Consider the following 22,099-nt stretch of genomic DNA (forward strand, 5'->3'; position numbering starts at 1 on the left):
CCCTCTACCTAATTATAAAATTACCCGTCATCCATCCCATTGATCTAGTTAGTGTGTGATTGGGTATGGTGTGCTCCTCCTGCCTTTTAACCTTTGTCTTGCAGCCCCTAATCCTATATTTCAGAATTATCTTAACATCCACATGATTTTTTTTGTTTTCATCAACCTCCCCTAATGTAAAGCCATTTTGTGAATTAGTAGTATGATGTCTTATGACAAAATATAACTCACACAATCAACCCATTTAATTCTAATGGGAGTAGTTGGTGAATTTCCGAAAGTATAGGGTGTTTGAATAAGACAACAATTAGGGTGGATATGAAAATAAATACCAAGTTATCACTCTTATAAATAAATAAATAGAGTTTTTTCTGCTCTTTGTTTCTTCGCATCGTATAGCACAGGGCAAAAACTATAGGTGCCTCAGATCTTGAGCAATCTCAGCCTGATTCACCCTTTTAATTTTTTCTGGTCTTCTGAATCGATTGTACTAGCAGGTGCATTTTAATTCTTTTTCTAAATTTATGTGGTTTTTGTTTTTTGTTTTTGAAGATTTGATTGAAGTTTGTAGATCGTGAGTGCTTGAGTTGATTTGTGTTTCTTTTGGTTTCATCTTTAGTTTATTTGATCTGGGATTCTTTCAGATCCATTTTTTATTCGTTGTATCCATATTTTTCACCTTTTTTTAGATTTATTCTTAGATCTAATAATATCATAGGCTCCAACTTAAAGCAGGTTCATTTTAAGAATGGATTGTTTAGATTTCAGTTCAATTGATTGCGAAATCAAATTTGAAGCTTATGTGGACTTTTAGCCAAGGACGACGGGTTGTTTAATTGATGCTCAAGATCATTATTAAATTCGTTGTATTGTTTCATTTTAATATGTTTGCCCATAAGAAGCTCTTCTGAATTGAAGAAAGATGTTTTTTGCAATTTTTTTTGTATGTTGCGGTAGAGTTTGTAATGTCTGATTAATAAAAGAAATGTAATTGATATTATTTAACTCATGTTTGTGTCTTCTTTGTTATGCAGTGATTTGTTGTTGCAATCGTCTCAATTATGTGGAGATTCAAACCATTTATGCAGAAGGAGCCAACTGGGCTTGAGGGTCGTGCTATTGATGTTGGCAATCTCAAAATTCATATTCGGAATGCCATTGCTGAAGGAGGGTTCTCTTGTGTTTATTCAGCTCGTGATGCTGTGAATGCATCAAAGCAGTACGCATTGAAGCACATGATATGCAATGATGAGGAGTCATTGGAACTTGTGATGAAAGAGATATCGGTGATGAAATCTCTCAGAGGACATCCCAATATAGTCACACTTCATGCCCATACTATTATAGATATGGGGAGGACAAAGGAGGCTTTTCTTGTGATGGAATTTTGTGACAAGTCCCTGGTTAATGTGTTAGAAGGCAGAGGTGCTGGGTATTTTGAGGAGAAACAGGCTTTAGCAATTTTCAGGGATGTGTGCAATGCAGTCTTTGCAATGCATTGTCAATCTCCACCCATTGCTCACAGGTTTCGTGACAATAAACTTGGCCCTAGTTAGTTTTGAGTTTAAATTCATCATGTTTATAAATTATCATACAAAATACTCATGTTAAGACCCCATATAGTTGTTTTACCAAAAATCATTAAAACAATTGTGGCTACTCTGTGTTGGGGGTAGCATGGGATCGTTCATATTGTTTTATCAGTTACAATATGATACCTGATTATCTTTAGTTATATGCCTCTGTCGTTCAGAGCTATATATATCAACACTAGTCACAGTTACACTACCCATTTATGCTTGTTTATTTTACTTGCTGTTATAGTAATAGGGAGGGAAATACTTTTCTCGTTCATAGACTAAACTCTGGTTGTTTATTCTTCTTGACTGCCTTTTTCCAGAGACTTGAAGGCTGAAAATCTCCTTTTGGGTTCTGATGGATCATGGAAATTGTGTGATTTTGGAAGCACTTCTACCAATCATAAGCGTTTTGAGAAGCTTGAAGAAATGGGTGTTGAAGAAGATAATATCCGGAAGCACACAACACCTGCCTATAGAGCCCCAGAGGTTAATTGATAAAAATTTGCTATCTTGAATTTCTGATCTTTGGTGGTAAAAATATTTGATACCTATCTTACTCCTTTATTGACTTAGATGTGGGATCTGTTCCGGAGAGAACTTATAAATGAGAAGGTGGACATATGGGTAAGTCAGTTGGTCATCATTTTCTCTGTGTGAACTCCAAGTCATTTGTAAAGTCAGAACCTATAAATCCTTCAAACTAGAAGCAGGAACTGAAGATATCCTGTCCATGTTTGCAGGCACTTGGATGTCTCCTCTTCCGCATATGCTACTTCAAAAATGCATTTGACGGGGAATCAAAATTACAAATTTTGAACGGGAACTATCGTATTCTGGAGTTGCCGAAATACAGCTCTTTTATTACAGACTTGATTAGAGACATGCTTCAAGCTTCACCAGATGACAGACCAGACATCACGCAGGCAAGCGCTTTGCTTGATTGGCCATTCATCTCCATGAACTTAGGTTAGTTTTAGATTGATATACCCATGCCATTATTATGTGCAGGAATTCTAACATTTTGCTTACTGATGCTGGGATTTTCTTCCCATGGTGACAGGTGTGGTTTCGTGTTAATGAGCAGCTACCTGCTGGGTTACAGAAGTCATTGCCTGATAGACCACCTGAAATGCAATCTTCTGGTCATGAAGGTGAGCACAGATTTCTACCATGCATCTAAGCTTCATTTACAAGCATGTCGATAGACATCTTTTTCTGTAATGAATTCTCTAATTTGATTTTCAAGATCAAATTTGTACCTCAATTGATATAGAATTAGAACTAAAATTTTTTAATAAATGAATTACCGGCCAAGCTTTGTCTTATTTTTTTTTTTCAAAGAAAAAAGAAAATCTACATGGCAGGTATTATTTTAAACTAAAAAGAAAATGGCCATTATTTGTGGGTGTTCAAATATCTGTTCTTTTGATCTTTGATTTGATTAAAGAGTATGCCATTTGTTTATTATATATAGCAGGAGTATCAAAGCCACCAAATAGGTCACCTCCGATGCCTCAAAGAAGCCCACCACCTCCTCCTTCATCTGCAGAAGCAACTAGAAATGTATCACAGCCATCTGTTACCTGTGGGGTAGGTGGAACTGGCGGTTCACTTGGTGCTTTTTGGTCTACTCAACATGCTAAGACCTCAGTTGTTGTGGAAGAGAACAGCCTGCCTAAATTTGATGAAGAGCTGACTAACTATAGCTCAACAGTACATGATAGAAATCGACCAGATAACCATCCTTTACCCAAGAATACTAGCCCTGTAAAAGATGAATTTATACGGACTAATGTGATGAGAAGAAATGTACATGATAAACCACACAAGCCTGAGGATGGTCCTTCCAGAGATGTCAAGTTGAATTTTTTCCACAAAGACACAGATTCTGGTGTAGAGAAATTGAAGGCATCAAGACCTGATACCACAGCTCCCTTCCAAGATGAAGCTTTTAACTCTTTTGTTGCTGAATTTGATACCACTAAGCTGAACGCAGGAACTGGTAATAACAAATCAGGAAAAGAAGAAGCATTAGAAGTTGAAATAGAGAGGCTGAAAGCGCAATTGAAGCAAGCCAATTTGGAGAAGGCTGAAATGACATCCAAATTTGAAAAGTTATCTGCCATTTGCCGATCCCAGAGGCAGGAGATACAGGAGCTCAAGCAAGCTCTTGCTACTAGATCTCTGTCACCAAATAAAGACACTACAAGAAATCAAATCTCACCTGTGAATCAATCATCTGCAACACCTCTGGTATTGTTTTTAATAATATAAGTTTATGATAATCGTATATCTAGTGTTGGACATTATATTTGATTCCTTCATAATATTCATATTTTTTATAGTATTTTTACTTATATCAATCACTGCAGAGGGAAAAGACTGAAGGAACACTTGGGGAACTCCAGAAAGGTAAAACTGACTTGGGTACCTCAACTCCAGATACAAACTCTTGGCAGGCATTTTCTGAGGATCCCAAGCCAAAGCGGATTGCCCATTCTGTTAGGACCAGAAATGGCCCTCCTAACAAGCAGGCTGCTCAGCCAACTTCTGGTTTTGACACATGGGGTTTTGGAGCAGAGAGTTTTTCAGCCATCTCTACAGCCAGCAGCCACAGAGCAAAACCAAATGGTGAAGGAAACAGTTCTCAGGGCATTGGGCAGTCAAAGATTACAGACAACCAGTCATCTGTCCAACCTGCTGGATGGGCTGGTTTCTAACTAAAGCAAATACTGGTTTCATTTTATGTGCTCCAGCGTGGGAAAGATAAGGAAAAACCAGAAATACAAGGTTTGGTGGTCTTCTTTTGTTTTGAGTGGTTGCAATTTGCAGACCATCAAATGCAATTGAACATTTGCACATGTTATCTGAACTAAGCATCAAATTACAAATATATACTTTTTAAATGTCACAATTGTTGTATGTTGAGTAAGAAAATATTTTTTTAATCATTTGTATTTGGTTGATAAATGGGTAATTGTATTTATGGAGGCTTGGGTTCCAGGTCCTCGACTTGCTTGTCTTGTGCTTAGTGGTGTGAACTGAGAACATTACTCAGCTAAATCTAAAACATGCAGCTTACCTGCTGTAGTTATAGTATGGTTCTTGAATAAAATCAGTTTGGTTTGGATTCAAAAGCGGTTTTCAAAACTTCAAATATGATTCAAATTTTTATCGTATTTTTTGAATTGTATTGGAAAATAATTTTCTAACATATTTGTGTTGAATTGTTTTGTGTAAGTTTTTGTATCTTTTATTTTTAAAAAAGGCACATTTTGTCTGGGAGTCATGATATGATTTTAGTTTTGAATTTGTCTGGTCAAAGTATGATTTATTTGTTAGTAAAATTCAACAGGCTCGTAGTTATATTGCCCACAGCTGCAAGATTATTAAAACTTAAAAGACTTCATTTTTGGGATGAATATTCTGTTAAGTTCTGACAAACAACTGTAATTACCAGGAAATATAACTAAGAGATGAGATGAATATAGAGAAGTCTCTTACTATAAATTCTATATATAATTTTTCCTGTAAGGCCAAGGTATACATGGCAATTAAATCCTGTAGATACCTTCATGGGTATTCCTTTTGTTCATCACCTCTGCCTATTCCCGCCGTTTGTTCTTCATTTACTTCTTTTCTTGGTAGTTAGTTCAACTGCAGATGACAGGAGGGTCTCAACTCAGGCTGGCTAATGATGGTGAGCTTGTGCTCTATGACCCTCAAGGAAAAGAGAGAATTTTTGGTCACGCTGCACTGCTGGATGATGGATAGTTTTAAAAACGAAGGATTCTACCGGTGCAGTTGAATGGAATATTAAGCTCTGTGCAATTTGAGAATCCAGAGTCCTCTAAATGCACCTCCACTTGTTATGGTATATATATAGAACAAAAAACACATGCTGTAAAAATGCCAGTCAATGGGGCAAAGTGGGGAAATACTGCTTATTCTAGCTAGTTGTTCAATCAGCACATTGGTATGGCCAGTGCTTAGATACAGCCACCCACTCATTTCATGTCCACACTTCCAATGTGAGAAACATAACTTAGTGGCTGCATAATTAGTCACACTGAAATAGCGGACAAATGAAACAACTTAGGAGGCATGAATCACTAACAGCGGCAAGGATCAATGAGACAAATTAGCTTTTCAATAGGCAATGCTTTAGTTTCTTCGAGCACCAAATGGTCAATTTCGAAGTGCCTATCTAAATGGGACCAAAAGAAGCCCTTTTGTGTTTGTTAATGTATATCTTGTTAAGGAGAATTTGCCTTTGTCATATAAAAATTGTTTTGAAAATCTTGCACTGCATGTTTTGTTTGTTACCTTTGGTAGGCATTTTGGAAGTATCGAATGCTCCTTGTTCTGATATCTGTCACGCATTGTCACCTTCCTTTAGCCGCGTATGCAATTTTTATATTCAATAATACATCCATAGAAACGCCAAACAGTTATTGTTCCTCAACCCAAAAAATTTTGGTTGGAGTCTTTTTATCGACCTTATGAAACTTGTCAAAGTTGCATTTTTACTTGGGAAATATTTTTGATTGTTTAAAACTTTGGATGTATCAAAACCAAACAAGATTATTGTTCCTTCCTATCTGACTTGGGATGTCGACATTATGTTGAAGCTTTCCACATCAGACATGGAGATAGAGAATCTCCTGCCTATAAGTTGATGTGTTCATGCTGTCGTTTATTGCTTCTCCTCCCTTTTCTCATTTTCTTTCTCGTTTCAGCCTCATCCCCGACAAGATTTAGTGCTATCCTGATGATCATTAATCAAAAAGAGAAAGTTTTTTTGTGTAGTGTAAATGAATACTCAAAACAGAAAGACTCACCTGCACAACTATGGATCTTATCAGCAGCCTTGTAACATGGGACTTGTCTTCCAGTCTGAGTTATCAGAGGTAGTGGGGAGCTCAACCAAGCCGAATCCAGGGTCTTCTAGCACATCAAGCATCATTTCCAGCCAATCACCTGATGAGGTTTCATTATTCTATGCAACAGATGAGAACTGCAATGAATATGTACAAGGGCATTCAGACACTGATGGCTTACCTACATGTTCTCAAGTGTCAAGTGATCATATTTCGACTGTTCCATTGCATAGATCTTTTAACCAAGATTCAAAAGTTGACAATTTTGATCTTCAATCAGCGGTTAAATTTCACCTCCAAAACAGTCAGAATTTCGATTCCTCTAAAAAGGTCTATAAAAATTCTTACTGAAACTTTTCATACATGAACAAGTCAACAGAAGAAGCCTTCCTGAAACAGAGGCAAAGATATGTTAGTTTTAGCGACCCTCAAAATCATAGGGTGAGTTTCAGTAGATTTTCTTTTAATCATTTTTGTTTTATGCAGGTGATAAACATGGTGCCTAATACGTTGACAAATTCATTCTCTTGCTTTCAGATTAACTATCAAGCATTCAACTGCCAGCTTCTGAAACCAAGCTCTTTATATGGCACGAGCTCTGGTACTCATAGTGGTCTTGATCCAGCAAGACCAAGAATTACAAATAAAACAAGAATAAGATGGACTCAAGATTTTCACAGTTGATTCGTTCAAAGTGTAGAATGGCTTAGAGATGTTGAAAGTAAAATCTACATAATATTGTAATATCGTGATTTTATAGCACGGTTTAGTGTCAATATATTGTTCACTTTAGACATATAGTATATCATAGATTCAAAATGTATCCTAACAGTTTATGAGTCATCTTATCTTATTTTCCACAAGTGATGTGGGATGCAAATGTTACAAAGATATGTTTTTAATTTATTCAATAACCTATTCTTTCTTAGCTCTCTACGTTTGTAGAGGCTACTTCTAAAGAGATTCTTAAGTTGATGGACATTGATGAATTGACTATCTTTCATGTTAAGAGTCACTTGCAGGTTAGGAGTTCATTAATGTTCAATTATAGATGTTATTTGAAGAAGGATCCTCATCTTTTGAAATTTAGAAAACCATTTTTTTCTTATAAATATCGAATTGTTAGTCACTGATCTGATCCAAATTGAGAAGACGCCGTCGCTCTACTCCTACAAGAGGGTTCAGAAGAGGTTCCCACTTGAGTTTGCATTGGAGACTTTGTGTTACAGAGTGAGCATGCTCGAGTCGAAGGTTAAGAGATAAATTGAAGTAAGCAGGAAAAATTAAACTGAAGGTAAAAATCGAATACATGGGAGAGAGACGTTTCTCTCTCCAATGGCTCTCCCTCCTCTAACGACCTTAGCTTCCTTCAAAACTCTTCAAACCTTCCTAATAATATTTTAAAGTTAAATTTTGATCGATTATTAAATTTATAAATTTTATTTATTTGATGTAATTGGTTCAACCAAACATTTATATTAATAAAATGTCTACTTCACTTGGATTCAATGGTGATTGAAGCTTAAATCACCGGCTCCAGCTTCTCCTTTGCCATTTGTCCATTCACTCTTCCCCTCTGACCGTGCACCTGCACCTACTGTTGTTGTCTACGCTTTTGCAACTCGGCAAGCTCAGCTTCCAAGCCGCATATCAAATTCTACTATGGTAACATTTTCTAAACATTCGAGCTAGTTAAAAGTACTTTTGTGTCGACCCTAACATGACTTGATTTAGTTTCGATGCGTGTTGGGTTGACTCAAATTAAATTTCATTTCAAAAAACTTAACATTAATTAGTCCACGTGTTGCTCTCCCATTGCTCGATTTTGGTTGATTAAGGTTGTTAGGAAGAAGAAAAGAAGGAGGATAGACTTAAATCACCTAATTACCAAAAAAAATGTAAGAATTTCATACTTTATATACTTGAAATAATTTGAGTTAGGTAATTTAAATAACTTTTACTTGTATAAGTGTGTAAGATGAACTTTTGGGAGTTCTTCTAGTGTCGAATTGTTGGTGGTAAAATTTGCATGAAGTATATTGAACTGTTGGAAAATTCAATGCAATAATGAAAAGAGACATAAAAAGATAAATAGATAATCGATACAATCAATTTTTAACATGCACATTCCAGAATCAACTAAAGGTATATTCTTATCTTATCCTTGATGTGGTTCTTAAACTATTTACTATCCCTTGTTTTCTTTTGTTCATGCCAATGCTAAAGGTTTATGGATTGTGAAGTTCTTGCTTCTTGTTTTGCTTAACATAAGGATAATATAGTAGGCATAGATAATAATTATTACCCTACACAACACTCTAGTCACAAAATAATTCATAAAGAATATAAAACATTGTCCTTTTTCTGGTTAGTTCTCGAGAGCACTCAATTAAAGCTTGTTGTTATGTTTTTTTTATCCTTTTACATTAAAAAATTTAATTCGTGAATTTTTCTTTTCCCTTTCTTTTTTCCTTTTAATGTGGTATGGTGGTTCCACCTGAGAATTACTTCATCACTTGCATCTTGTATTTTACTTAACAATTGCATTTTGCGTTTTATACATTTGTATGGATTTTACTTTTCATAAGCGGATAAATCAAAGAATGAGAGGAAAAATGATATGAATGCAATGGTGCACTTTGATGCTAATATGTAAGCTTTCAATAATCTTACATTCTACCTTATGTTATGTTTGAATGGTCTTGTTCATTCTTCAAGCCAAGATACTAGATTAAAACATACCTTGATTTGAAGAAGGAAGAAAGGGAGATCGTTACATTCTTTCTTTTTAGCCATTCTCATCTTACTGACCCATGATACTTAATCAACAGAGGCATACAACTTGTAGAAACGTTGAGGCTGCAACTAGTTATCCAGAAGCGCCTACATGAACAATTGAAGGTACTCTTTTTAGCTAAATTTTATTCCAAGAACGGATATATATAGATATATATACAACAAATTGTGTTTCACTTTACCGGCTTAGGTCCAAAGAAATCTACAATTGCAGATTGAAGAACAAGAGAGGAAGCTCAAAGAAATGCTAGATCAGCAGCTAAATACAAACTGTTCTCTTTTTAACACTCAGGATGCAGATATCAGAAGATAACCTCCAAATGAACTAGAAAGTTTTGTGTTTTTGATATGGAGGATTTTAAGGATACCTACAACACTTCTAATATAGTATGTTGAAAATCTCATCATTGTAATGCCGGATTAGTTGGATGTGAGAAGCCTTGTGTAACACACTTGTTTAAGAGAATAATGTCCATCAATAAATTTCATTCGTCAAAGAGACAAAGAACTGATAAACAATTTTGCCCCAAGCAGTTCATATGATTTGTTCTTCAGTGTATTGTCTCCAGTTGGCACTTGAGAATTAAACTTGGGAATAATCCCTGAGAAACCCCTTGTTCCAGGAAAGCAAAAATCACAGCAATTCATTTTACTCTTAAATGATATCTGATATTCACCTAAAGTGTCATGGTTTTGGAGAATCATTGAAGAAACAACCAGGTTTCATATTTTAGAGTTTATCAAATAATTTGGTCATCTCCCTGGCTGGCATAGTCATGGAATATGCATTTGGAAGCAATTTATGGACAAATTTGCAATCAACATGTACAATTCATGTCCACTTCTGCCTTGGACACAAAGTCCATCACAATTTTGCTCTTGGTTTTTGCAACTCAACTGTTGAATCATTCCCAAATTATGTGGATATCCATACATACACAACATCTTTTATGTGTGGAATTTGCTTAGCTGTGATACAAAGAACTTATATTTTCATCATATTACTGAATGAAACATCAAGCCTCTGACTGAAAAAGTTGTACCTGACATGGCAAACTGTTTGGCTGGTCCAATATTGACAGATGAGTAAGGATAGCAGAATGTAACAATTGACTTTCTCTCCTTCAATCTGTTCACAACCGCTCTATGATCCGGTTCTTTGTAAATCGCATTGCTTATAATCTGGATATTACGCCAAACACTTTATCAATTAAACGCTCAACAAAGCTGCACTATGTGTGACTTCTTCTGAGTAAAATGTTACATACCTCTGTGATGTGGCCAAGGTTTACCACAACAGCACCATCTTCAGATAAAATAGTGTTACATTGTCCACCTTTCAAACTCTACATGTCACTTCCCACATCACCTAGTGAACGAGTTTAGAATTACACTTGGGTAAAGCCTAAAAAGAAGCTCATGCGAGCCTAATCCCCAATTTAAAAATTTCTACTCTACTTGGTTGGATCTAAAATCTAAGAATATTGTATTTTTGGCTGGACCCAGGATCTAATATTGTAAGCAAGACATATTCCTTCGTGGTGTAAGCCCTAGAGATTTCTTAAGTCTTTAATGGTTCTCTATAATAAACAAATCTTTCCGAGTCTCTAATGATTCTCTATGATAAACATAACTTCCCAAATTTAATTTGTGCTGGCTAACATAAGAGATTCTAAGTGTATAGAGACGTGAAGTGTGCAGTTGTACATTCGCCCTAGAGGGCACCCAAAAATGTATAGAGACATAAAGCCTGCAATTGTGCGTCCATGCTTAAGAAGATTAATTAATTTCATTCACCTATTCCCCATGGCCCGTATTCAGTTTTTTATTCATTGAGACTCATGTTCTCAATAACACAAGTTCCGGCTCTACAACATTTATCCAAGTAAATAATTTGTTGCATGTTTACTGGAATTATTATTTTTAAGTATTTGAAACTTTGAATGTATCAAAAGGCAAACAAGATAGATATTGTTTCTGTTCCTATCTAACTTGCAATGTTCAAATAATATCATGCATTGATGTTGGATTTACATTGGAGCTCTCCTTTAAGCATATGAGTTCATGCCGTTGTTAATAGCTTCTCCTCTAGACTTTCTGATATATCTTCTGTTGCAGAAAAACAATATGGTCTCTTAATTCTTGTGTTTGTGGAAAGTTTTTTTGTGTTGGATAAACGAACACTGAAAAGAGAAAGGCTGGCCAGCAGAACTATGGATTTTACCAGCAGCCTCGGGACATAGCAGAGTTACTGGGAAGCTCAACCAAGCTGAATCTAGGGATTTCTAACGCATCAGGCATCATTTGGAGCAAATATTCATTACCTGAAGTTTCATTATTCTCTGCAGCTGATGAGAAGTGCATTGGATTTTCACTAGGGCATTCAAACGACATTTATGGCTTACCTACATGCTTTCAAGTGTCAAGAGATCATATTTCTGCTGTTCCATTGTATAAATCTATTGACGAAGATCCAAATGCATTAGACGAGTTTGATCTTCAATCACTGGTTAAATTTCACCTCCAAAACAATCAGAATTGCAATTCCTCTGGAAGGATCCATCAAAATTCTCATGGAAATTCTACAGGCAGTGGGGTTACAGTTATACCATTCATGCAGAAGTCAACAGAAGAAACCACCTTGAAATATGATAGTTTAAGCAAGCTTCAAAATCACAAAGTGAGTTCAAATAAAGTTCTTTAAATCAATTTCTTTTTTCATGTAGACAAAATGGTAATGATTGGAAACATTTTCGTATGCTTTCAGACTGGCTACTCCTAAAGGGATCCCTAAGCTGATGGACATTGATGGATTGACTATTTTTCATGTTAAGAGTCAGTTGCAGGTTAGATGATCATTACTGAAAACACAGATTTTGTTCTCAGATGGTTCCTTATTTTCTAAATATTTTCGTTTAAAGCATTTTTTTGTTCCAGAAATATCGGATTGCCTTGAATATTCCCGTATCAACTGATGGTATCTTCTTTTCTTATCTCTGATGTGGTTCCTTAACTATTTACTTTCCCTGGGTTTATTCTGCTCTTTATGCAAAATATGTACATATTGCCTATTAATACTAAATGTTTATGGATCAAACCAATACAGGTAAAGAAAACCTGTAATCGTTTCTTCATGTAGTTCATCGGAAACTCTATGGTTTATCAACGGCATAATTATAAGGAAATAAAATAGTAAGTAATAACCAAACCATTAAACATATTAACATTTCAGTTAATCTTTAGATCCTAATCTCAATTCAATAGATGAAAAGATGATAATGGTATGCACAAGTAAGTAGTTTTGAATGATGCACAAATTAGCAAACTTGAATTCTAAAACATCTATATGGACAAAAGTTTTTAAACAAAGCCATATGCCGAGGGCTTCAGTTTGAGTTCAAAAGGATGATAAGTTTACGAAAGAAGTGGTAAAAGATTAAAAAAGAGAAAAAACATCAAAGAAAAAAGTTGAGAAGATAGAAAATAGTAGAAGAAAAAGAAAATATCATCAAATAAGATGAATATATTTGTAATTTGACTTAAAGTTGATTTCAGATTGATTTCATTTTGTTGAGTCAAGTTTAAACTATCTTAATTTAGATATACTCTTAGTTATTGATAAGTTAATAAATCAAATATGTTATTATTTAAAATAAAAAACCAAAACAATTAGAATTAGAATCGATATGAGTTGTTTAAGTTTAAATTGAATAAATTTAATACGATCGATCAAAGAATGGGTTTCTTTTTTTAAATAAATCGAGTTTAAACTAATTCAAATATTTAAGTTTGATTTTATATATATTAAATTTAAAATTAAATTATTTTTAAACTAAATTTTAATTTTAATTTATTAATTTTAAACTAATTTTTTCATGATCAAACTATCATTGGGTTGATCATGATTTGGACAACTTAGATTGAATTGAATACAATCCTAATTATGATTAGGAGAGGACTTTGTCTCACCTTCACCACAATGGGTTGGGCTCTATGAAGCCAGCTTCAAAGCACAAATAAATTTGTAATGGATCACACGTGGACGTGGTCCTAGTCAACCAACAAATGGACCTCAAAACCACTTAATGAATCGGTTTCAAGTCCGTGTCCTTTTTTTTTTTTTTTCTCTAAATAATTAATATTAAATAACACTCTTAGCTCGAAGCATCGTTGCACAGCCTCCTCCTTCCAGCTAGCAACAAAAATCGAACAAAAACTGATACTCGAAACTCACAAACACTCTTCCACCCGCCTTCTGATTTCAACTCTATGAGATTCAATTATTAATCTTTTTTTTTTCTTCAACTTTTGGGATTTCGTTCGTTTTCTGCTTTCAAAAAGGCGTCATTTTGCTACAAAACTGGCTATGGACTACGAGCCATACGACAGCAGTGGTTAGTTCACTCTCAGATACCAAATATTTGCTTTCTTTTATTAATCTTTGTGATGAGGTTTGAAATTTTCACTGAATTTATTTGTTTGTTAGGGTTTGGGTTTTCTTTTCTTTCCACTGCTTTTTTTTTTTTCATTTTGGAATATTTACCAGCTTCTAATTCTTTTAGAGGGATTTTGTGGTTCTGCTAGTTTGTTTTGATATCAGGTTGTAGTCGTCAGTGGGTAGTATTCAGAATTGGTGAATTAGGGCTTTTAGCTGTAATTGATTAGGGATATTTAGGGTTTTTTCGTGTTAAAAGTTTCAAGTTTTATTCTATTTATTATGAATTTGAATCAGTTTTTACTGTACAGGGAGATCAAGAAACATGTCATTGAAGTTGCAACTCAAATTTTGGTTTTAAGCTGTAATATAACATGAGATGTTTGTGGGAATTTGGTTCTGGGTTGGTACTGTAGGGGTTTTCTGCCCTAAATAGTTTTTGTTTAGAATGATTAATTCTATGCAACATTCATGTAGTATTATTGAATAAATGAATCAAGGCTGTGTAGACATGGCTTAATTCAAGTAACTCTTGATATTGTTAAGTTTTTCTGGTGACATTTTTATCTTTGGAACCAATGGCATAAAAAGATAATTTTTTATTGGGATACAACTTTAACCATAGACATTAGTTACATATGTCACTGGCTGAACATTCTCTTTGTCTGGAAAATTTTGAATCAATTATGTATTTTCGAATATTTGTGATTTAATAGTTATCCAGAACCTTCATGTCATCAAGCAAGATGATTTTATTCGTTAACAGTCTATTGAACCTTATAATAGTTTTGTTTGATAAACTGATATTTTGGCAACCTACATTCTTTCTAATTTGTGTGTGTGTGATTGAAATGTGTTCACTTGGAATTTATTGCAGGAACTGATGACGACCTTCCACCATCACATCAGAATAGAATCCCTAGAGGAGGACGTGTTGCAGGAAATGGAAGACCTCCTGTGGTTTCTGTTCCATACCCTAGAATGTATGGTGACACTGATATGGAGACTCAAATTCATCAGCTTGAGCAAGAAGCATACAGTTCAGTTCTGAGGGCCTTTAAAGCTCAAGCTGATGCCATTACTTGGGTACCTAAGAAGTCTTTTAGTCTTTGTGATTCTAATATCCTTATATTTGTTTGATCAGGTTTAAATGACTGCTACATGAAATGTATTTTCTTCAGGAGAAAGAAAGTTTGATAACAGAACTAAGAAAAGAGTTGAGATTATCAAATGAGGAGCACCGAGAGCTTCTAGGCAGGGTCAATGCTGATGATACAATAATAAGAATAAGGTCTTATAGGAGTCCTGAATCAATTTTTGTTAATTTAAGTCGTTTCAGATTTTGCCAAGCTTAGTGTTCTTTCTTTTTTATTTTTTGGTATAAATGGTTCATATGTTGGGGAATGCTTCAGGGAGTGGAGACAGGCAGGTGGGCTTCAACCTGGCATGCACGCTATTTCTCAAGCTGTTCATGATCCTACACCTAGCCCAACTGTCTCTGCGTCTCATAAGAGACAAAAAATAAACCAGCCAATACCTTCTCAATCTTTTGGCGGGCCATCACAATCATTTCACCCTCAAGCAGTGACCGCATCTGCATCCCACCAACCATCTTCATCAGCTGCTAAACGAGGATCTATTTCAGGATCCAAGGGCAAGAAACATAAACCTGTGAGTTCAAATTTATCAACCTTGGAGTAAAACATAAAACATATCATTTGGTTTGTTTATTTATTTATTTATTTTTTTAATTTTAATAGGGATTACCTGGTGTATCGTCAATGAAGTCCATGCAATACCCATCATCTGGTCCTGCTGGGAGGGGGCAAGTTGCTAATAGGGCATCAACAGGGGCTGCTTATGTAGGTGAGCTCACTGAAGGAGCAACATTTAATCCTTTGATTGGTAAGAGAGTCAGGACCCGGTGGCCTGATGACAATAACTTCTATGAAGCTGTTATAACTGACTACAACCCAGTTGAGGTATGCATTACAATTGATCAGAAGTGAAACAAGTCTATTGTGGATCTGTGGCTGATTTTTCTCCCTTAATCTTGTAAGGGACGACATGCACTAGTCTATGATATTGGTACCGCAAATGAGACCTGGGAATGGGTTAATCTTTCAGAGGTACAGGCAGTTCTCATGTTTATTGTGCTTCTATAGTATGAGTTTGACTTTTTAAACAATTGTTTAAGAGGCTGCAAGTCTTTAGCGATTTTTTTAATGTGGTCATTTGTAATTAGATGATGAGGAGGGGGCACTAGCTTAACAATTCTGTTAAAAAAATTTTCCTAAGATTTAACTTCCAAATTGATTATACAGTTCACTTGTATAATAAATCTGGTTTAGTTCTTTATTTGTGCTAGTACTAGAATACAATAAATGCATGTCCCATATATGCATCTAGTTTAGTTCTTTATTTGTGCTAGTACTGGATGATTAAGTTAAAACAAGGATTTTGCCACTTTCTTGTGAAATCTAGCCTCTTAGACTATGAAGCTCAATATGTCCCAGATATGTATAATGTATACACCTCTATCTATATCTATCAATTGGAAAGTGTGATTGCTAGGATACTGCAAAGTTTCTTCAGAAATTGGGGACTTATTCTTGAAAATCTAAATTTGAGAATACAAAATAGAAAACATTTCAAAACGTGTCCCATGGCTAAATGGTTTGATTCAAGGATGAATATAATAAAGAGGTTTCAACATGTTATATAGATTACTAGTTCTAGGAGCATTCTATATAAATGTATTGGTCTTGTCTTCTAATTGCAGATCTCCCCTGAGGATATACAATGGGAAGGTGAGGATCCTGGAATTTCACATCGAGGAGGTTATGGTGGACCAGGTCATGGGGTGAGTAGAACTGTAGGTCGTGATATTTTTTCTGGCGCTGGAAGAGGTAGAGGTGTCCCAAAAGGTCAATCCAGAAAAGATTTTATGCCATCACAGAATGGCATTGGAAAGAAGGCACCAGATGACATACAAATGCGTCACACTGCTAGTTTAATCAAGGAGGTAAGTGAAAATTGGATGATCTATATCATTTGTCAATCTCTTGGTTTTCAGATATGAATATTTATATTTTCTGCTAAATTTTTTAAAGGTGGAGAAAGTCTTTGGTACAAATCATCCTGATCCAGTAGAGGTTGAAAAGGCGAAGAGAGTGTTGAAGGTTAGAAGAGAAAGAATCTGTGTCCCCTTTTTTCCACTTAAATGCTTGTGACAGTTTTTGAAGATTAGATGCATCAGTAACTTCATAATATTTTTAAATTGCAGGAGCAAGAACAAGCACTTATTGATGCAATTGCAAGGCTTGCTGACATTTCTGATGGTGAAAGTGGTACTTCATTTCCCTTTGGGCATTTTTTTTGAGCTTTCTGTGGCCTGCTAATTTTTGAAATGTCAATTTTACTAGGAGCATTTAGTCTTTGTTGGGTTTTTTTATGGTTCTTTTTTTCTATAATATATTATTTCAATTTCACATTTCTTAGAGTGGAGCTGATATATTTTTTATTGACTTTGAACTCTAGTAGTTGGTACTTATCATTGGTCTGCATTTTGAAAGAAAGTAGGGTGTTTCATTAGATGTAGGTTAGAGCAGCATGTCCCTGAGAAGAGTCGGTCGTCAGACGAAACAATATAGGGAATGACATAATAAATAAAGAGGAAAAGATAGGTTTGATGCATGACCAGTTGACAACCATTGTATTTGTGGACTTGATCAACTAATTCATTTATTGTAAACTTTTACATACTCAGTTATTCCATCTTAATTTCTTAAGAGTTGTTAAATGGTGATATGATTGCACAAGTTTTCATAATATATGGAAACACAATGCTTTTTGATTTCCTGAAAGTTCCCATCAGTTTTGTTTTGTCATTCCCAAAACTGATAATGTTAATATTATATGTGATGGTTAAACCATTCTACTTTTGCCTTAAAACAGATGAGGGTGGCCGTCAATTCTCACGCGGGCAGTCAATGGGAGAATGAAAGAGAAAATGTTTTTGTTAGGAAGCAGCATAGCTTACTTGCTTTATACTTGGAAAGATGAGATTGGCGGAGGATGAGGATACTTACAGGGCAATAAGATGGATACAGATTAATGGTTGAGATGTCAAAGAGGACTGCACTAGATTTATAGGTCAATTTATTGTATAATGGTAATTTCTAATTCTATTAGGCGTCCACATGGTAATAAATGTGGGCTTGTGGCTACTGATTGGTGTAACTGTAAGATGGGGAATTGTTTATGGTAGCTGAGTGCTAATTTTCTTCGTTAGTGATTTAAAATGCCAGTTTAGAAAGGCTGGTGTTTGTGTAACATTATTAGTGATTGGTCTGTTGTGATCATGTATAAAATTTTGTTTATTTCTGGCTCTATTATTTGTTTCTTGTAGCATTTTCCTCTCATTTAAATGTTAACATTCGAGACGCTGACTGAAATGAGGATCTTTGGAATTGATTAAAAATAAGGAAAGTTGTATCTTTTTCATCAATGTCTATTGCGTGTATCTGACGACGGTATTGACGCTATTGCTAAGAACATAGAACAGTAAGTTAGCAATGGAGCCACTTTTGCTCTAGCTTGCCTAATCATTGAGTTTCTTCCTTGTAGCCAAGAGCAACCAAAGCAAGCAAAATTGTCTTATTTCGGAAAGGAAAATAGGGTTCAGAAAAAATTGTCTTAGCCCTTACAAGGTTTATATTTTACGCCCATAACGAGGTACCCGTAAGTTGAACGTCTGCAACATGAGTAGTTATGCGGACAAAGAAAAGAATTTGATAAGATAATTTTGGTAAAATAGTACATCGTTAGAAACAAATAGATAAGATGAGACGATTCTGCTGCTAACACTACAAAAACACTACAATGCAATAACAAATATTAATATACAACCAAACCAAATTCATCACTTTCACCTCCTACCCCTCTTACTTTGGCGCCTCCATACCACCCTCTCCTTTTCACTACCTTCTCTCTCACGCTTCTTCCCACTTGTCTCCGCCGTCTTTTTTGGTGGTCTCCCAACACTTTTCTTTGATGGATTATTTTCCTCCTTTGCTGATGATCGTCTCCACAACGCCTTTTCTTTCCCTTTATCTTTCTTTTTCTGATCTTTACTTGCTCTACTTTTCTTCACCGGAGAGTTGTTCTTTATTCTTTTCGAGAAATCCACCACACTTTTCTTTTTATCTGATGTGTTTGATCCTTGACTCTTCTTCTTATCTGCTATCGGAGTTTCTTGTTTACTTGAACCTGGGTTGGCGTTTTGTTTTTTGTTACTCAGAGGAGTAATAGTACTATCATTGGTGGTTGGATTTCTGTTGGAGCTTCTTGCACCTGTTGTCACAGCTTTCTCATCTGCTTTGACCTTCAACAAGATGCTGCTTGGCTCAACAGGTGGCGGCTTCTTGTCATCAGTTTGCTGTCGAGCAAAAGTAGAAGAAGTGGAAGGTTTAGTCGATACCGAGCTGCGTTTACGACAGACAATAATGGGCGCAGATTGTTTATGTTTAGCAAGCAATGAATCGGATCTTTCAAGGTGAGGTGGTATTGGAGCTGGAGAAGTTGAAGAATCAGACTTGTGATTATCTTTCTTAATCTCATTAAAGAAAAGTACTACGAAGTTGAAAAGCAGTGACATATTCAAGGGAAGATTTGGGGAAGTAAACAATGACATTGTTGAAAAGAAGCAAGACATCTCTATACAAGGCAAGAATGCATGAAGAATAAGAGCCTTGTTCAACTCTTGCTTGCATTGTTTCAACATCCACGTGCCGTCTCACCATCGCTTTGTACTTGATGGATTCCTGCAAACCCAAATTTGGTGGACTCATTTATTCATTTCATACATTCAAATGGATGGGCCTCCTCATTCCAATTGGGCCTTTCTAAGATTGTGGCCCTAAAATAGTCACATGTATAATTTGAAGAAAATAAAAGTGGTCCCAAATAATCGGACGTTCACGATGAGATGCAGTCTTGACCAATTGATGCATCATTCATTATCCAACAATTTTCTTTTTAATTTCTACAATAATAATAATATATTAATATATAAAACCTGGCTTTTGAGCCGGCGCTCGAATAAGGGTACATGTTTGTGGTCCTAATCAACTCCAACAACCTAGTCAACGGTTCTGATTTCACATCCGTTCCCAAAGTCTCTTTTTTCCGTTTTTTCCAAAACTCGCTGAGCTTTGCACATCACTACTCAACTGAGTCACCGAGTCACCGAACTCGTCCCCTCCGGATCCAACCGCTTTCGCGTCATTCTTAATCATTTCACCATCTCCAATTTTCTCGCTTAATCCCGTCGAATTTGATTCATTCACCGACCGGTGATCTCCGTCGGAAATGCTTTCTCTGGTTCTTCCGATTTATCCAGCACACCGTTTTTTACAATATTCCGGTCGTCGAGATCTGGCTTTTGTCTAGTTTTAAAATTATTTACTGCCGGCTCTCGCTCTTTTTCTAATCTCTTAACTTTAACCTGTAATGAACTGATAAAAGAAGAATTTATCAGATCTAAATAAAATTATCAATAAATAAAAAAGAAAAAAGAAGAGAAGATTTACAATATGTTAAGATCGTAACGTTGAACTTCTTGTTTCAATTCATGGACACGAACCTTGCGAAGCTCCTCAAGCCAAGGAATATTAACGAGTTTAGCGGGTGGTTCGTTTTCGTGTTCTTGTTGTTCGTCTTTGAATCGACGTTTAAGGTCGAGATATTTTTGTTTGCAGCAATGAGCGGTGGTTAGAAGATGAGTAACAGAGGTCTTAGTTTGAAGTTCGAGGGCAACAGAATCCCAGTTCTTGAAGCCATGGCGTTTGACAGCACAAGCTAACAACAACTCCTCCCAAGTCCCCCATGTTTTTCCATCGTTTTTGTTTACTTCATCACTGTTCTTCTTCATCATTACAACACCAAAGAACACTAAGGGCCATTTGGGTCCATTTTGTAAAAATTACCTTCATAATCTATTTTTTATTTTTTTGTTTAGTTTGTCAGTAATAAAAAAATATTATAGTAATATTTTATTATCAATACTGATATGACAAGTAATATAAGTTGTAATCTGATTACCACTTCACCTTAAGTATTTATAGATTATCAAAGTAATTTTGATTTTATTATAATTATATTATTATTTATTAATTTTTTGAGACAAAAATAAATTTATTTTTAATTAATATGACAAATAATATAAAAAATATTTAAAAATAATTATATTCAAGACATTTAAGTAAAATAATTTACTAGTAATTTTTTATTACTTTTAACTAAACACAATAATTATTTATATCTACTAAATTTTATCAAACATAGTAATAATTTATATCTAGTAATCTTCTAAGCAATCTATCTTCAAGGTAATCTTTCTATTTTGGTAATAAAATATTATCCAAACTAAACGTCCCCTAAATGTAATTTTTGTTTACGGGTTGGGGGTTTCGTATATTTATGAATATTGTTATATAAATAAATAAATTCTCATCCCTCCGTCTGCTTCTTTTTTAAATATATAACAATCAGATTAGGGTTTCATGCTTACTTACACTTTTAGGGAATGTTTAATTTGGGTAATATTTTATTTTTAAAATAAAAAGATTGTTTTGAAAATAGATTACTTAAAAATTATTGAGTATAAATGATTACAACGTTTAATAAAATTTGGTATAAATGAATGGTATAAATAAGGGAAAAGGCCTATTCCCACCCAAATTTTCACAAAATCGCAAAATTTTACCCACAACAATTGAAAAGCCTAAACATCCACCTATGAACTAACTATCGCCCAAATTTTCAGTTAAAAGTAAGAGTAAAATTATCATTTTACCTATAAATCTTAAGACTTTAAATTTTTTATCAATTCCCCTCTCCAGGTTTTAAAAACTAACATTTCAACCCATCCTTAAAGTTTGAAATGTTTATATTTCACTCTAGAGTTTGCTTCCTTTTCCAGCTACCATCATTCCGATCGATGGCCAGTGCTTTGCACCGAATCTTCCATCTCTGACTACAAAGGACCAAGAGGGATGACTCTTCGTCACCTAAATCTAAACGATAAAGATTCATCTGAATCTGGAAGAAAAGACGAAAGATAACGTTTCGTTGTGTCATCCAAAAGTGACGATGAAGTGTCATCCTTTGTCGTTGCATCATCCAGACGATGCAACGAAAGACGACAAAATGTCATCTTTTGTCTCTTCTTCCAAATTTAGACAACAAAGAGTCATCCTTCGTAGCTAAAGATAGAAGATTGGTGGAAAGCCTTGGCCATCAGTCAGAATGATGGTGGTCGAAGAAGAAAACAAACCTTAAAAGCGAAATATAAATTTTTCAAACTTTGAGGATCGGTTGAAGTGTTAGTTTTTAAAACTTGGAGG

At 35.1% G+C, this 22,099-nt stretch overlaps 2 protein-coding genes and 1 pseudogene across 4 annotated transcripts; 2 read left to right on the forward strand and 1 right to left on the reverse strand.

Annotated features, from left to right (window-relative positions):
* Nucleotides 1–346: 346 nt before the first annotated feature.
* LOC123214396 (probable serine/threonine-protein kinase DDB_G0276461) lies at nucleotides 347–4,598 on the forward strand. Of its 2 annotated transcripts, none has more exons than XM_044634133.1 (8): nucleotides 347–497; nucleotides 1,035–1,525; nucleotides 1,901–2,066; nucleotides 2,154–2,204; nucleotides 2,321–2,503; nucleotides 2,641–2,731; nucleotides 3,055–3,833; nucleotides 3,953–4,598. In XM_044634133.1, exons 2-8 carry the CDS (start codon nucleotides 1,062–1,064, stop codon nucleotides 4,298–4,300), a joined length of 2,082 nt encoding a protein of 693 aa, XP_044490068.1. In that variant the 5' UTR covers nucleotides 347–497; nucleotides 1,035–1,061; the 3' UTR covers nucleotides 4,301–4,598. The 2 variants fall into 2 exon arrangements, with proteins under 2 accessions (XP_044490068.1, XP_044490069.1); XM_044634134.1 differs by having other exon boundaries at nucleotides 3,058–3,833.
* Nucleotides 4,599–13,401: 8,803 nt separating this feature from the next.
* Nucleotides 13,402–18,085, forward strand: LOC123214861 (protein EMSY-LIKE 3). Of its 2 annotated transcripts, none has more exons than XM_044634867.1 (10): nucleotides 13,402–13,650; nucleotides 14,569–14,777; nucleotides 14,873–14,982; nucleotides 15,104–15,362; nucleotides 15,452–15,673; nucleotides 15,752–15,820; nucleotides 16,474–16,716; nucleotides 16,805–16,873; nucleotides 16,978–17,038; nucleotides 17,649–18,085. In XM_044634867.1, the coding sequence occupies exons 1-10, from the start codon at nucleotides 13,623–13,625 to the stop codon at nucleotides 17,693–17,695; spliced, it is 1,317 nt and encodes a 438-aa protein (XP_044490802.1). In that variant the 5' UTR covers nucleotides 13,402–13,622; the 3' UTR covers nucleotides 17,696–18,085. The 2 variants fall into 2 exon arrangements, with proteins under 2 accessions (XP_044490802.1, XP_044490801.1); XM_044634866.1 differs by having other exon boundaries at nucleotides 13,403–13,650; nucleotides 16,978–17,041.
* Nucleotides 18,086–18,473: 388 nt separating this feature from the next.
* On the reverse strand, nucleotides 18,474–20,650 carry LOC123213384 (annotated as a pseudogene).
* Between the last annotated feature and the right edge of the window lie 1,449 nt (nucleotides 20,651–22,099).

The sequence above is a fragment of the Mangifera indica genome, chromosome 4 (assembly GCF_011075055.1).
Source record: "Mangifera indica cultivar Alphonso chromosome 4, CATAS_Mindica_2.1, whole genome shotgun sequence".
Lineage (NCBI taxonomy): Eukaryota > Viridiplantae > Streptophyta > Magnoliopsida > Sapindales > Anacardiaceae > Mangifera > Mangifera indica.